General features: G+C 37.6%; 1 protein-coding gene across 1 annotated transcript in view; it reads right to left on the reverse strand.

Moving 5' to 3' along the window:
* Window positions 1-16,244, reverse strand: part of GAB1 (GRB2-associated binding protein 1) — a 41,101-nt gene that overhangs the window by 6,686 nt on the left and 18,171 nt on the right. Inside the window, exons 4-7 of the mRNA XM_010185167.1 lie at window positions 16,187-16,244; window positions 13,923-14,008; window positions 13,414-13,717; window positions 619-708 (exon numbers count right to left, since the gene is read on the reverse strand). The exon at window positions 16,187-16,244 is cut by the window's right edge and continues 565 nt beyond it. Coding sequence (XP_010183469.1) covers window positions 619-708; window positions 13,414-13,717; window positions 13,923-14,008; window positions 16,187-16,244 — 538 coding nt within the window. The remainder of the gene's footprint in view (window positions 1-618; window positions 709-13,413; window positions 13,718-13,922; window positions 14,009-16,186) is intronic.

Below are 16,244 nucleotides of genomic sequence, written 5' to 3' on the forward strand. Positions count from 1 at the left end.
TATTTCATCCAGTTGCAATGGGCTTTAACCACCAAAGATAATCAGAGACACTTCTGTGACATTTTTAACATTACTTGTAATTTCCTCTACTTCTTGTGACTATATGAGGCACCAACACAGCACCTTCAATAAATCCCATCAGACTAATTGCAATGCTCATTAAGATGCATCAGTAAATCTCTGTATTAGTAAACGATCAGAGGATCAATATTTTGCTTTATTTCAGTGTTTAGCCAACAGCTGGAGTCCCAAGTTAACTGTGATTTCAGGTTATTGCCTAACAAAAGTTGTTTCAAGCAACTTACAGGTAAGTCATATATACTTGTTTCTACATAAAAAACATCAGTAAATCCAAAATATGAACAGCTAAAACTTAAGAGATGAGAACACCCAAGTTAATGTCAAGTAAATATTTCCTTGTGCTGTTCAAGACAGAAAGACTTTAATTCCTTCTGTAGGAAACTTTTTGCTTGGCAAGGAATATGCATCCATGACCTTAGATTATACTAGCACTAAAAAAAGAGTATACAAGAGTTATTCTAGAATAACAGTTTTCTTAATTTTTTGTTTTATTTACTTTTATAAAGCTCCATATACATACAGTGCTAAAGTACATACCCTTTCTTCTTGTAGTAAAGTCACCTATGGTTTGTGAATCAGTTCGCTCTAAACCATGTGGTTTAGGTCTTAAAATTTTAGGACTTTGACCTAATTGGTAAAAAGAAGACTCACTTAATAGTGTTCTATTTGTCACTGGAAAATGGAATTTTGTAAATAAACAGCACAAGCCCCTGCAGAAAGGTTATCGCCACAAGCATAAGCAAGCTGCTGAAAGAGAGTTTTACAGTCTAGCTAGGTCTTACACTACGGGCTTAAGCACCAAACCAGAAACAAAACACAGCATGCAAGTAATTTGTTGGAGGCAAGCATAAAGGGTGTACAAAAAGGCTAAAAAGTGCAATATCAACAAATATTGTAACTGATCATCACTATTAGCTGTTTTCAAGTTGCATTACATAAGGAAAAAAAATCCATATTTAAGGACTATCTAGCTTGATAGAAGAATAGTCATGCTTCAGATGCAAGGTACCCTCAAAGAAATGAAATCCTCTTTAATCACAGTGTTATTTTGGAAATGACTTGAGAGGTCTCCTATCTATCCCCCATGCATCTCCCACTTGAAAAGCCCCAAGAATCTTTTTCCACACTATGTATTAAACTCGCTCCCCAGAAGTCTATACCAGTCTATCAAAAACACCTCTCCAACCTTGCAGAAGCAGAGTGACTTTACAAGCTCCTAGCCTGTATACTGTCCCTCCACCAGGGCACAACACAGCCCTGATGACCTTGTCATAAAGTTACATTCATTAAACCTTTTAAAAATTGTATAATCCTATAGACAAGTGCAGTAGATGCACTAATCATTCTCCAGTATGTTATGTTAACATACGCTATCATGCAATCATGTTATTAGTATAACATTTTCCTGTGTTATGCTGTCACACAGCGCAACACTTTAAATTAATCTGGCAACAGGGGGAATAGTACAATGAAAACATATTGGAGTCTATAAGCTCCCTACAGGCAGTAATAGAACCCCTCTCCCAACAAGGAAGTTCTTATCCAACTTGATCAAACTGTGAGTGTTTCAGGTCATGTTGTCCATTTTTAATGAATATGATCAATAATGAACGGAAGTCTATCCTACGAATACTAGAGAAGGCGAGTGCCTTCAAGTGGTACACCAAGAAGCTATATGAAACGTAAATCTTTAGAATAAACCAAATGAAAAGTTTAAATCTGAGTATGTTTAAAAGTTGCCCTACAGCACAAAATGGAAAAGGATTGGCAGAGACTCAGATGTGGGCTGGTACTACCAGCAATGAGTGAGAATGCTTTGTAAAAAATACACTTGGCAACAAACACCAGAAGTTTGTAAATCTGCACCCCAAGGGTTTTGCATATGAAGTGCTCTATTATTGCTATCACTGAAGTATTGGAAATAATCAAGTAACAACAAGAAAGGTAAACAGAAATGTTTTGTATTTTATCTTAACTTCTGCACAGTGCTTCTGAGATACCATAGAGGTAAGACAAAATCTATCTATTTACTAGTAGTGCTGCATAGCAACTTTCTTAAAAAGAAAAGACACAAAGTGATTTTCACACAGACAGCTCTTTTCTAATTTCAAAATCAGATGCTCCCTTAAACAGGTTGAACTGCTGATGAAAAGACCAAGCACTTGGGTAATGCTGACCAAAGACCCAGATTGTAAAGTGGTACACAAAGCATTTCTGTAAAGCATGCTGTTGACTGGAGCTAAGTCAAAAGCATGACCCAGCATGCTGGCAAAGTTCATTCTGAGCTGATTCGCTGTTCTTAAGTACCTTGCCTACAACTGTACGCTAAAAGCTTGCCTATATGAAAAGACCAAGATCTTAAAATGGATTGAACAAATGTAGAAGTTCAAATTCAAACACCTTTTATTAAGAACAATTTGATGCTGCATATAATTATCTAATCATATTATAAAACTGTGGAACACAAAGTTAATCTGATTTTAAAGAAATTTGGCCCTATACAACTCAATTCAAAATGCCAATCAACACACTAAGATATGAGCACACATCGTAAGTATGATGAGAAATCTAGCTGAGGTACCAGGGTTAATGAAATTATTTAAGCAATGTGTACTTTATAACCTCTGCTCTTACAGCCAAGCGTAGGCTGAAGTGCCTGAAACCCATAATACAGAAGATAAGCACACGAAACTCAGGGCTATGACTCATTATTTCTGCTTCTGTGAGTGATGCTATGTGGTCTCGTGCAGCTAACCTTCCTGAACTACGATTATGCCCATTTGTAAAATGGGGTATTATGTAATTGCCTGCTTCACACTTATTTTAGCACTTATAAACCGATCTGAGACTTCCAGCAGAGCTATATAAAAAAGTACAGGTCCCTATAGTATTTCTCTTCTGCATCAAGACAAGAACATACAAAATGTTCCAGCATAAAATAAACTCACTGAGCTTTTTCTCTTGCTGCTGAAAGACTGTTCAACCTAAATAAATCTGGTGGCAAAAGAGCTTGCTGCTACCAGCCAGCCAGGATAACGCAATTCCTCTAGTTTAATGTGTCACAGAGAATTAAAATGTTTGTGCAGGGGCTTTTCTTTCCCCTCCCTACAAAACAAAGCCCAAAAGGCCTAATCTCTGTTGAGGAGCTTCTACCGTGCAACAGAAAAGACTTGGCACCAGACAAAGGAAAAGGCAAAGGGGCTTCACAATCACAAAACTAAGATTACTTATTTGTGTCTGTAGTGCAGAATTCCTTCACCCAATTTTTGCCCATTTAAGAAGATAAAGTAAAACAACCTAGGGCACAGAAAGCCCTTAATAATATCCCTTCCTTCCTCAAAAAGGCATATCTTTAATAAAGCCATCAGAAATTTTAAGTGCCATTCTCTGTCTAAAATTGGCAGTTGTCACTGTCTTAAGTCAGACATATGAACAGAAATACATCTTTTTTAGAACTTTATATCTTAAATACTGTGACTGAAATTCCTAGTGCTGCTCCCAAGTAGCCTCACTTACTTCTTCAGACAGCAAGTCCTAGTACCCCTGAGAAGCCACTAGCTGAATATAATACAGAAAAGGAAGTGCCTCACACTTGTACAGCAGACTGGTCTCAAACATCTATTCATAAATAATCACTACAGATAAGCGTCATAGGGCTATTCTTCATATCAGTTTCGCAAAGGTGGAGGGACAGTAGGTCTCTACGGAGAGCCTGGCTCCATACAGCATGCCAATACTCAAGAACACATTTCCAACAGTTTTGGCCCACAGGCTCAAATTTACCTTTAGGCACTCACATAAGACAATGCTTTTAATCCACATGCTTATTCTAGGAAATATAAGACTGGATAAAAAAATACAGTTTATATTAAAAAAATATATCATTTTTTAACTGAAAAGGAAATAAATTATGTTGCAACACCGCTGGATACAGACCTACAGGGGAAAAAAATCCCAAATAAATTATGGCAAGAGAAACCAACCAAACAAGAAGTAAAAATTAGATGTTTTCACTGTTCAGTCAAGTCACCACCTGTGAAATACAAAATGCTACAGCCAGGAGAGAAAAGCTCAGTTTCTGCACGTTTCATCATTCGAATGCTGTGCAAGGGCACTCTGACCAGAAAAATCACTAATGAAGTCTATTTTTCTAACAAATGGCTGCTTGTAAAAACTGCCAAGTAGAACAAGGGATTATGGATCCAGCGTTAGAGTGCACTCAGACGGCATGAATTCTGCTGCTGGCATTTCTGTGTGTGTCAATGCTGCCTTTGTCTGAGAAGTCATCTGGAGAAGAGTCCATTTCACATGTTTGAGTTTGTTTCAAATAATGGTTTAAACTGAAACAACTTTTGGGTTTACCATCGGCTAATGCACTTTCTCTTCTTGTTTTCCATAAAACACTTGGAATGTAATTTTTTTGGGGAAAAAAGGGATCCCACTGCAGCAAATTCCTGCATCAGAGTACGTGGGTCTTAACATTTTTGGTTTTGAGGATGTAAGCTCATTTTGTTTCAGGCTATCGCCTTGAAGCACTAGTACTAAACAAGATCTCTGCTGAGAATGCTTCTTTTCCGACTGCTTGCTTGCTCCATGGCTTGCTGGCTGCAGATTTTACATCACGAAATTGCAAACATCCTCACGAAAAAGGCCAACGCTGTATTTAAATGCCAGATATTTAGAGCTTAAAATTTTAACGTAAATCTACTAACGTGACATAAAATTTCAGCAATGTGTGATCTGTTAATGCTGTTTCCTGGCCAACAGTACTAATCCTCATGAGACAAGGAGATCAGACGCAGGAAGCTAGAGCAGTGCTTTACTTGGAATAGGAGGGGGAACAGCAAGAGGCAAAACCAGCCACATAAGTGCCCTGCATCAACAAAAGCACTTTCCGAGAGACAGAACTAACAGCACTTTCCATTAAAAAATATGCATCTTTTCCTCTTCTCTCTGTAATTAGAGTAAACTGAAATTTGTGTTGAGATCCAAGAATTCCAGCTCTCAGAACCGCTGTAGAGTTTTTTCCCTTAAAAAACAAGGCGGAAGCTCACAGTCTTACTCTCACAGGGTTTATTATTTGGTTTTCAACTCTGCAGAATAACCTCCCCCTTTCCTTCTCTTCCTCGCCCCAGTGAATTCCAGTTCCCGAGTACACAGTCTCCAGCACAGAGCTCTACAAATATCCTGAATTTGCTTTTTCATCTCTGTTTTTATTAAAACTATTTCCTGCCAAGTTACTTCTAATTAGAAACACGTACTTAGTTACACAACATTCATATTCATTTCCATACCAGTACCCAGCAACAAATAGGAATATCAATAACATGCTTAGGTCCGGTCAGTGATATCACATCGACAGTGATATCACGTGGACAGTGATACCACATGGACAGTGATAACTACAATCTCTTTAGAACAGTAAAAACAAACTGAAATCAACTTATTTTTTCAATATTGTGAAATATAAAAAGCAGCCATCTAAAAAGATGCTTTCCAGTTTTCTTAGGCATCTTTATCTTCTTATAATAACTTCTGTCAGAACACTGGTACTTTGAGAGCTCCAGAAATGAAAATTTAATTGGAAAAAGATATCTGGGGGTTGGACTAGATGATCTTTAAAGGTCCCTTCTAGCCCAAACCATTCTGTGATTCTATGAAAATATCTGATTATGAAGTCCAACTGCATCTGACAGCAAAGGTTCACTAGTATTCATAAAATATGTGCCAAATGCCATAAAAACTACTCAGAGAATACCAAAGCTATTAATCATCTAAATACTATTTGACTGCTCTAATTTGCAAAAAATTGTCTGTATTTAAAAATCCCCCGAAGCATGATGAACTAAAAGCGCTCAATAACAAAGAGAGTGGTTTAAGACCAAAGTACAGTGTTCTGATGTGTTTATTGATTAGCAGTTTAAGGCTGCACTAGAATTCATGAAGACCAAGGGATACTGCTTGAAACAGCTTTTACTTTTGAATTTTATTTTAAACAAAACAAAAAACTAACGGAGTTTAACTCGTTCACTGGAAAAATCAAGCCTAATATTAAATCTATAAAAAAGCCAATAGAACAGCATGACAGTATCTATATCAAAAACTATGTTTGCTTCAAAAGGCATTAAGCACACAGGGAAGAACAGAAAAATGGTACAGAGGGAAGGAAAAAAATAGGGCATTATTACCAGTGTTCTCTTGTTCCTGCTCTCTCTAGCATCTTTGGAGTTCAACACTACCATCTCTACCATTAGGACTGGAGCAAGTCTTGCAGTTTATCTTCAGAAAATTCATATGCCTAACTTTTTAAAAACCATTATGTTCAGTTATGGAACCACAGTTCCATTTGCAGCTGTGATGCAGCCATCCAAATTAAGTCCTCACTTAAATTATGTGTTGCTTCAAAGACTTTAAGATCAACCACAGCTGCAAGTTAAGGACTAGTAGATCATAGCAAGGAGATATAAATTTCATTTAAAGCTATTAAATAAAAACTAGCCTTGTACAAGTAATTTAATACAGCCACGGAGGAAACAATTTTCATCTAAATGTAAGTCTATGAGGCTTATGGGGAAAGAAGAAGAAAAAAATCAATACATATGTATTCAGCCTGTGTTAGGAACTCTGAAGCACCACCAAAATAGCCCCAAAAATCTTATTATCAAAATTCCTAAATGGAATGAATAGGAGGAGCAGGTTCCAAGAGTAAATTGAAGAATTTCTTAAAACAAAATGAAAAGTACTTCAGTTCTGAAAAGTCATCATAAAAATTACGGTTTCATTTTCAACAGATCTTCAGTTCAGTTCTCGCCACTGATTAAAATAATGATTCACAGTTTTTCAATGCCTACTTGTCCTAAAGCCTGAGAAAATGAGTGATCCTTTATTTAAGGATATGCAAGGCAATCATGATAGCATAGAATGCTGCAGTGTTGCCAACTTCTGTTTTAATTATTTTTATTTTTAAAGAAATGTCAGCTCCTGTTGTCACAAATCTCTTGAATGTTTCTCTCAAATTTTATTTCAGGATGTTGGTGTGGTGCTCCTGCGCAACATGTCCACATCATCCAGCTCAGACACTCAAACATGCAAGTATTTAACAAGGGAACTGTTGACTAGGCTATTTATAGCTAACTTCATGATTAAAGGGGTTCTTAATTTCCTTAAGAACTACCAACTTTGCCTGGGATTTCTGCAGCATCATACAACACTACAATAACATGTGATTATGCTGGCCATCCAGAAGCATCACAGTGGGTCCTATGAGGGCCAGAATGTGGCAGATGCTTCCTGCCATGTGAAAGCTCTGTACACAATTACCTTTTCAAAGTAGGTCTGTGCTCTTCAATAAAGAAAATTATAATTTTCTATGTTGTTATAATCTGTTAATATTTGTGGTTTAATCACACAAATTATGTCTTGTAACATCTCAACTGAGAAAATTTATAAAAGCAATATCAGATAAATTTGTTAACATTTTTAAAACAATCACAAGTTCCAACTCATAAGATTTTTCTTCCTTTCTCTTGGTTTCTTTTGTTTGTTTGTTTTCTTGTTTACAAGGTGCAACTGGGTATTTTGTTGATATGAAAATAACTACACACATCACTCATTGCCTTTAAATCTTAGCTTACCACTTGCTGGACTGAAAATTACCAGGGCCAAGCAATTGCATGGACTCAAGTTGCAGGAAGCATCTCAGACAAAATGCTAACATGTTTTTTCTGAAAGATAAGCCTTTTGTAAAACAATAATGATGAAAATGCGCTACACTACCTATTGGTTATTTTTGCCATCAGCAACATAAGCTGTGCAATCCCACCTATAACTAGGACTGAAAAACTTTTTAATAATCCAGTAATCCACTTAGTGATCCTGAATGCGTCATTCTGTCCCAGCTCCACATGAACATGAACTAAGATTTGTGCTAAACTGCACTCTCTTGTAAAATATTTTTAAGTACTATGGATAAAAAAGACTGCAAGAATAACATTGTTACACTACATTCAAAGCAATGAGGTAGCTATGAGGATTCCTTCTGAACATTTCCTAAACAAGTATTTAAAAAAAAAAAATAAAAAAAATAAAACAGAACAAACTTAGTTTGTAACTGTTTGGTCTTAAAGTCTTGCTGTAAGATCACAACTTCTATGCCCCCCTTTCCCCTGGCAATAAATCATGGGGCAGGAGAGGGTCATTATCAAGCCCAGAAGCTCACAGACACCCCATACCTCTCAAATGCTGCACCACTCAAATGCTGCCTCTTGACCTATAAAAACCAATTCACACACTATCCCTTTTATTCTTGACCATGTGTTTCCCTTGATCTCTGACTTACATCAGTTTGTACTGAAGATTAAGATCATCTAGACTCACAGACCTGTCAGGTCTTAAAACTTTCCTGTGGTGTGCCAGCACAGTCACCCAGGGCCTGCCTTGCGACACAAAATGGCTCCCTGTGGAGCAGAGCAGCGTTCACTATGGTCTTGCAAGCTGTCAGCAGGATGGAGATCACAGGATCCGCTGCCTCGTATCACAACCCTTTTCAGATATTTTGAAGAGCCCCAAAGTACGCTCCACGTGCAAGGCAGAGCAGAAGAGAACCTGGCTGCTCTTTGCTGCCTTAGCTGCCTAGGGAATTTTCACCTCACTGCATCTGAGCACCTTTAATTCTGCTGCTCCTTCTTGGATAAATGGTATTTTGAAGAAGAAACGTGTGATGGTCAAAACAAATGTCACAGAATCGCTCTATGGCAGAACCAGTCACAATCTCTTAACAATTCAGAGAGTAAGACCCAACTACATGAATGGATGCAAGATTTCTTCCGCTTGAAGCCTTTTGCTAGCAACAATGCTTCCAGTTTAGCATCGCAACTACATGCAACTGTGGCAAGCTAAAGCAGCCAAAAAGCAGAAATACAAAATCAATACAGACAATGTTTCTTTATAATAAAAGAAACAGCACTCTGCAAAAAAAAAAATTAAAAAAGAGATGATTCTTGTCATTCAATTACAGGTGAATGCAGAAAAGCACCTGGCCAAATGCTCTCTTTTTTGTCCCAAGCAATATATCACTTACCTTTTGGTATGATTCTCTAAAGAAATAGTAAAGCGCTTTGATTCAAGTTATTGGGGCAGGAAGCCAACACCATGTTTTGAAATTATTTTCAAGACTTCCAGAAAGTACTGGAAGCTCCCCACATTTACTGACGGAGCTGTAAGCTAGAGAAGTGAAGCTACATGAAAATGTAGTATAATGTCAAGACTACATGTATTTTGTAAATTTTTTTATTCTTTTTTTTAAATTATTATATTTAACCCATTTTCTAAAACAAAGTTGTTGTAGAAACCAGCGGGAAAAGACACAGGGCATCTCACAGCTCACTGCAGCTCCTGGCCCAGGTTACTCCTACACGAAGAAAGACTTAAGAGTCTCAGGCTCTCACAGCAGGGATGTGCAAGTGCCCTCCTCAGAAGAACATGCCCGTACTTTAGCGAATTTTGGATCTATTTATTGCCTACATTTAATTTATCCATGCTACTGATTTTTATAACTCGATCCTCTGTCACAGTCACTACTTCTATAAAACTGTACCCATTGTTAACAATTTCGTAAGTTATCCAGAACATCAGGTGCTTATATCAGACTTGTGAAGACATAGACATTACAGTCACTGCTGCTGGTAGACAGATTGCCAGATCCTTGCTGCCTGACATATTATTCTTCAAAGACAGCAGAACCAGAAGTAAGAGAGTATGTGTTTCATCTCGGCTTTACAGAACGGAAACAGCAGTGGGGAGAGCAGGCTGCATGCAACAGAACGGCCACTGCCATTATCGAGCCCTCCATTTTCTACCCTTGTCAAACTATACTGCCTGTGAACAGTAAGCCCTTAAACCAAAGAAAAATAGAGGAGATACTAAGCATATACATTTGACAACAAAAAGCAGTGCATTCTTTATGTGCTAGCTTCACTGCATTCTTTGTCAAATACATTTTTAGCACTAACCATAAACTTCCCTGGCCCACACAGACACATTACAGAGCCAGAGCTAGAAAAGTAGCCCAGCGAGCTGTAGGCAATCCAGGAGACTACTGGAGTGCATTGCGGATAACTTCTTAAGCCAGGTAATAGACACCCCTGCCAGAGGGGATGCAATACCAGACCTCATGGTCACACCAGTGCAAGTGAGCTCAGTGACGTCAAGACTGAAGGCAGCCTGGGCTGCAGCAACTGCGTGCAGCATGGTTCTGTGAAAGGTGATGGTGATGCTTCTCAATAACAAGCATGGCTACCAAAAAGGAATTGCTACTTGGAGGCAGTGCAAACACTATTTTTTGAGCAATTTGTAACCCATAAAAAAGATACAGCAGCTTCTTCAGACAGAACAAGATATGGCCCTCATATACCCTGGAGGCCTTATCACCAGAACACCTGATCTCTGCAGTAATGCCATCTTTTAGAAAAGCAGCAGTGGTCTTCAACAGAAATTCTTGAACTAATGGCATATTAAAAAAAAAAGTTTTAAAGAACCAATACCCAGAAGGGGACCATTTTATGTACTATTTCGTCCCTTTCTATGTCTGCCTAGGTTTTATTGAACATATCAGCCAACTTGATATTTTCTATGCACTGACTTGTAGCATAAGACCATTGTAGTACATTTATATAAGAAAAAACTATCTGGCAATACAAGCTGCTGCAAGAACTTGAAAGCTGGAAAAGCAACACAGTAGAATATAAAGAACACACATGTTTTAGTTGGGTTACGGTCCACATTAAGAGTTTTATCCTATTTTACTTCAGAAGGAACTGAGAACTATTGAAATGGGAATATATTACCATCCTGATGTGTCATCATACCTGCTCTTCTCAACAATGGAAGACTTGCAGTAGTACACTTGATAAAATTTGAGGGAGCCAGTGTGCGTGTGTTACTAAGATAAAACCCTCAGTGCTAAATCAGAATAATTATCATTTTTGGTAGCTCAAAATCTTCACACAGTTGCTTGGGTTTTTTTTTTCAGCCCCTAAGCATTTACTATAGAATATTTACTTTTGGGGACAGCTTTACTTTATCTTCAAAATTATATTATATAATCATATTATTTTACAGTGATAACGGCTTCTGAAAAGTCTACAGGCAAAAAAATACAGCTAGCCAATCTATACTCATTAAGAGGTATGTTAACACATCTAAAAATTTGTTCCCTGATGTTAGCTAGGTCTTTCTACCTAGAAAGTATTTCAGTATGGGAGCAAAGCAGCAACCTTACACACCACTTTTAGAAAGCAAACCACTATCTCAGTTTCCAGAAGAGAGATGCAAGAGCAGTGATGCTGTCCCAGCAGACATCTGTGTGACTGCTTTGCACCACCAACAGCAAAAGTGAGCAGCTTCTCAACATAAATATCTACTGCTTTTGAAGGTCAAACATTTTATCAGTAAACTACACAAACTGGCCAGTCAAGGAAAATATTTTTAAAGTAGTCTAGTGCTTATTTTGAGAATATTTTCCAGTATCAGGTTTCATCAGTCTGTTACTGTCCAGTGTTTCCTGAGAGCTAAAAGAAAGCTACTGTCTGGTACCACGGAAACAATTAGACACAAGCACAGAGCCAAGGTCTTGAAAAAGGCCATGCTTTGTTTTCTGAAGGACAGCCAGAATGAGACGTGGTGCTTCCCATTTCACTCTGAGATCATCTACATCATAATGGTATTATCTGCTTCACTTAATAACAGGCTGTTCTTGCTTAGCAGTAAAAAAATACTGATTTAAAGCTTTATTTAGTGAATATTTTGGATCATCTGGATATTTGACATTGACTTTTCCCCAAAATGAAGTCAGCCATTCTCAATGTAAATACTGTTTTTTCAAGGACATAACTGTAAAAATAGGAGTCACTCGAATACAAAACAGTGCAGACATTTGACCTAATGTTCTTTAGTTCCCATTTCTACAAGAAATTTAGTTAGCTTGTCTGAAAGACAACTGCATAGTAGGAAATAAGCTCCTTAAGCATTTACTTGTATTTCTAAAAGGCTGGCAGATAAAACATTTTAGATTAACTGGAAAGTCTAAGCTATTTATAGTGATTCTCTACACAAGTAACTCTCACAGACACATCACAGTAGTATCTTCTTTGATTCTTAAGAACATCAGCCACCTAAATAATCCTTAATTTAAGAAAAAGTAAAACCAGTACACACTAGATTAAAGAAATTCATTTTTTTTAGGACAGGCTTTGGAGGGGCCCACTAAAGTCTGGCATTTGTTTTTCAACTTTGTCATTAAAGTTGTGGCTGCTTCCTCAGACTCCTAACAATTATCTTTTAAACATTCAGTAGTTTAAAACATCTCAGCATAAAGCTAGTCTTTTTACCTTATGGCGTTGTTTAATCTACCACACTCTATAAAGGCAAGGAGGTTTTCACCTCCTACAGCTTATACAAATTTCAATATACCATGACACCCAGTTCCTGTGATAAAGCAAACTTATCTTAAGAGCTGGCTTGAATTAGCAGTTCCCTCCTTCCATTTGGATCCTAAGGAAAATATATATGGTAACCTCACAGCACACAGGTTAAACATCTTCCCATGCCTGCCCCATGTGGCCACTAACACTTCAGCATTGAACAGTTCCAACACCAAGTGATTTTCCTTGCTTCTACAGACTCAAACAAGGCCTTAACATTATCTACTTAGCAGTAAACACTACTTCTTCAATCTAATTTTTCCTTCACTTGAACACACTGGTAAGAATTATTCTATGCGAGAGTGTGTAAAACCATTGCATACTTTGAATAGGACTAAAAAGCAGCAAAATATACAGCTTATTCTTGTAACAATTCATTTCTAACAATGTTTACATCAAAAGGAAATACCCAAAATAGTTGAATTAGTTAATTTTATCTTTTTACTTCATACAATGAAAATGTGTACCAATCCTCTACCAAGCACTGTTACGGCTGTAAATTTGTATTCTAATGCCTTGTGTGCTCTCTCTCCACCACAAGTTGGCTAGCTGTCTTCTATGTATAAGGACTAAGGCTCATATTTCTGAGTGTTAGCAATTCTGTGTAATTATTTCATTAGTATCTAAAATAATAAAATTGAAACCTATGCTTGTATTTAGCATTGTTATTGTGATGTTTTAATATGGTTAAAAATAATCCTAGGATTCCTTTATGTTATGGCAATCTCATAGGACAAAAATTATGTCGTTAGAATTTCTAAAAATATGATCATTTTCCACTAATCAGAAGTTGGGATAGCTATATTATTTTCTTAGCTAATAAAAAGCAACTTCTCTTGGACATTTTCCTCACCTTTTCTGTCTGGTTTGAGGTTCCGATCCACTGGCGGTGGCTCACATTCTGCAACAGGTACTGACCGTCTGGGAGGGGTCTTTGGACTGGACCTGAAACCCATGTGAGCAGGAGGAGGGACTTGCTTTCCAAATAACGGAAAATCAAACGTGCCTGGTGTCATTGGTACATAGTTTGTTTCCTGGATGGGTTCAGTGAAGCTGCTGGAATGCTGTCGTGGAGGAGAGTTGGGATTCATTGGGACATAATTTTCATCTAGTTCTTCACTTGAAACACTTCCCACTGTCAACATGCTTCTGTTTTTCTAGAATTAACATATATTTCCTTTAACAAAATAAGTTATGCAATCAGCTGTGAATCATATGACTTTTTATCCTAATCTACTCAGATTAATATATTCTATTGAAACTGAAAAAGCACAAACACCTTACAGCTTGCTTTTTTACAGGGGAACAAAGAACATTCAAGCACTGTCACCGTCACCTCTCATCAGATCGAGTTATACTTACAAAGTGGTTATGGAAGCCCTCCAATGAATTAGATCTGTCATTCGGAAACGTTCGTGGAATATCATAACAGTCTTGAGAACTAATTTCTAAAGAAACAAGAAGAGAAAGCAGCTATTTATCATCCCTGTTCCTGTCAATTGGCACCAGGCATCCAGTCTGTTGTTATTTACTGTCTGCTTCTGAAAGCATACAAACACACCTCCTGCAGCTGTGGCCCATAGATTTTATCTATATATTTCAGAGGACTGTGTTCACAAACAAACTTTGCACTCATCAGTCACAACTTGAAGCTCTTACAGTGACATTTTTCCACAGCAAAAAAAAAAGGAAAAAGTAATTTTTCCTTCTAAAGCAGTAGCAAAGTCTTTCTTTCAAATAGCCAGGCATAAGAATTTTGAGACACTGGGCCCTATTCTGAAATTCCGAAAAAAACCCAAACCTATTCTAAAATAAACAAATAGCAGATGTAGTTTAGGGTCTGCAGAGAGGTTTTCTGACTGCCTACCCTTCCCTTGGAAAGTGCTGATTCAACAGGATTTAATCTGTTCTGGGAACAGGTGAATCCCTGCTCTCAGCTCCCCAGTACAGTCTCCAGCAGCTTTCACTTTGAGTGAACTGCTACAGAACCAAAGAGATCTCAGGTTTCAGGGTCCTGGCTCTTGGTAGTCTGCATTAAGAAGGCCTTCGCTTTCTTGCTGCCTTTCTGGTGGACAGGGGTGTTTGTGAGACATTTGGCTCCCAGCTCCTGCTCACCTGTGCAGGTGACAGGCTGCCTTACCTTGGTGTTGGCACATCCCTCCTTCTGATGCCAAGACAGAAACTGGGCAAATTCTGCGTTTTAGTCCCCCATTGCCCTGAAAAAAACCTCTGAAGTTCTTTGGAGATTTCCATCTCAGAGGAAAAATAAACACCTCTGCTATTAATTGCCAAATTAAATCAGTATTTTCAGAAAGGCTACTTTCCTGAGGTTGATAACCTCAGCTTTCGTGTACGAGTACTCACATATAAACTTAGCAAAATGAGAGAAGACAAGCCAAGCTAAGCAAACAAGGGTCTTTCAGTTTTACTTGGTTATTTTAAAACACCAATACTATTGCACTTAGCCTACAAAATGAATGACAAACAGGGTAATACCTGAGCGCCTGTATAATCACATCCTTTCTGTATACTGCCTCTTCTAAAAGCCACGTCCCTGTCCCCTTCCTCATTTCAGCCTCCCATACTGGGTCTAGCACAACTCAAACAATTCTCCTTTAAACTCTAAATCAGTTTAAAAATGCACTTTAAAAATAACACTAACGCCCACCTGCCTCAGGAACCTGAAAGAAATGAAACTCTTAGTCCAAGAGTGGTTAGCCAGACTAGAACAACTGCTCTCTGAAACATTAAATAGCAGCTTCCCAACCTTCATCTCTCACTCCAGTTCTCAAGTATAAATCGTATGAATAAGAACAAGAACAACAACAAAAAAAACCTACAAAAAACCCACAAACAAAAAAATAGGCAGGAAAAAACTCAGAAAAAGTAAAAGTAGCTCCACCACATTTTCTAGAACCCAGCTGCTAAGGGAAAAAAACATTTAAAAAAATGCACTAGCACATCTGAAATACCAACATTTAGGTGACCATAAGGAACAACTTCAGTTTTATTTTAAAACTGCAGTATGCATATCTATCACAAAGAGAGGAAGTCTGGTGGCAATAGTCACCAGATAAGGGTTGATCTCAAAGCTCTGAGCATACACAAAGTCCCACTTACCCTCATGAAACACTTGCACCTTCTGCAGATTTGAACCACTAAATGCTAACCTTACTTTGGCTGTTCTGAAAGACTGATAACAGCAGTACTAAACTCAGCAATATGAGCTTATTGAAAAAAAACAAAAACCAACAAACAAAATAATTAGTTTTTCACTGTTGCTTTTCTGAACACTAGTAACATCATAAATATGTCTAGGTCTTCAAATACTTTTAGCCAAGACTGAATGCTACAGCACAATATACATCCCTTTTTGATTTCTGCGCTTTGCTGTTTTGATGGTTTCCTTTAATAATCTTCTCTTTTTCTACCTTCTTACATATTTTAATCATTGTGACCACAGACTGCTTTGTGAAGGGCTACACACTTGTTTTTAAAGGCAAGAAAGGCCTCTCATATCATTCAACCCATTCATATAATTCATATCACATCACATCATTCACCACAAGACTACATTATTTAACAAAAAAATTCTGGAAGGAAAGGATAAGATACAGAATACTGACCTTTACGAAAGATATTCAGATCTACAGTTGAAATGGTATTACTGCGTGAGGGTGGCAT

Source organism: Mesitornis unicolor, unplaced genomic scaffold, assembly GCF_000695765.1.
Source record: "Mesitornis unicolor isolate BGI_N332 unplaced genomic scaffold, ASM69576v1 scaffold7350, whole genome shotgun sequence".
Classification (NCBI taxonomy): Eukaryota; Metazoa; Chordata; class Aves; order Mesitornithiformes; family Mesitornithidae; genus Mesitornis; species Mesitornis unicolor.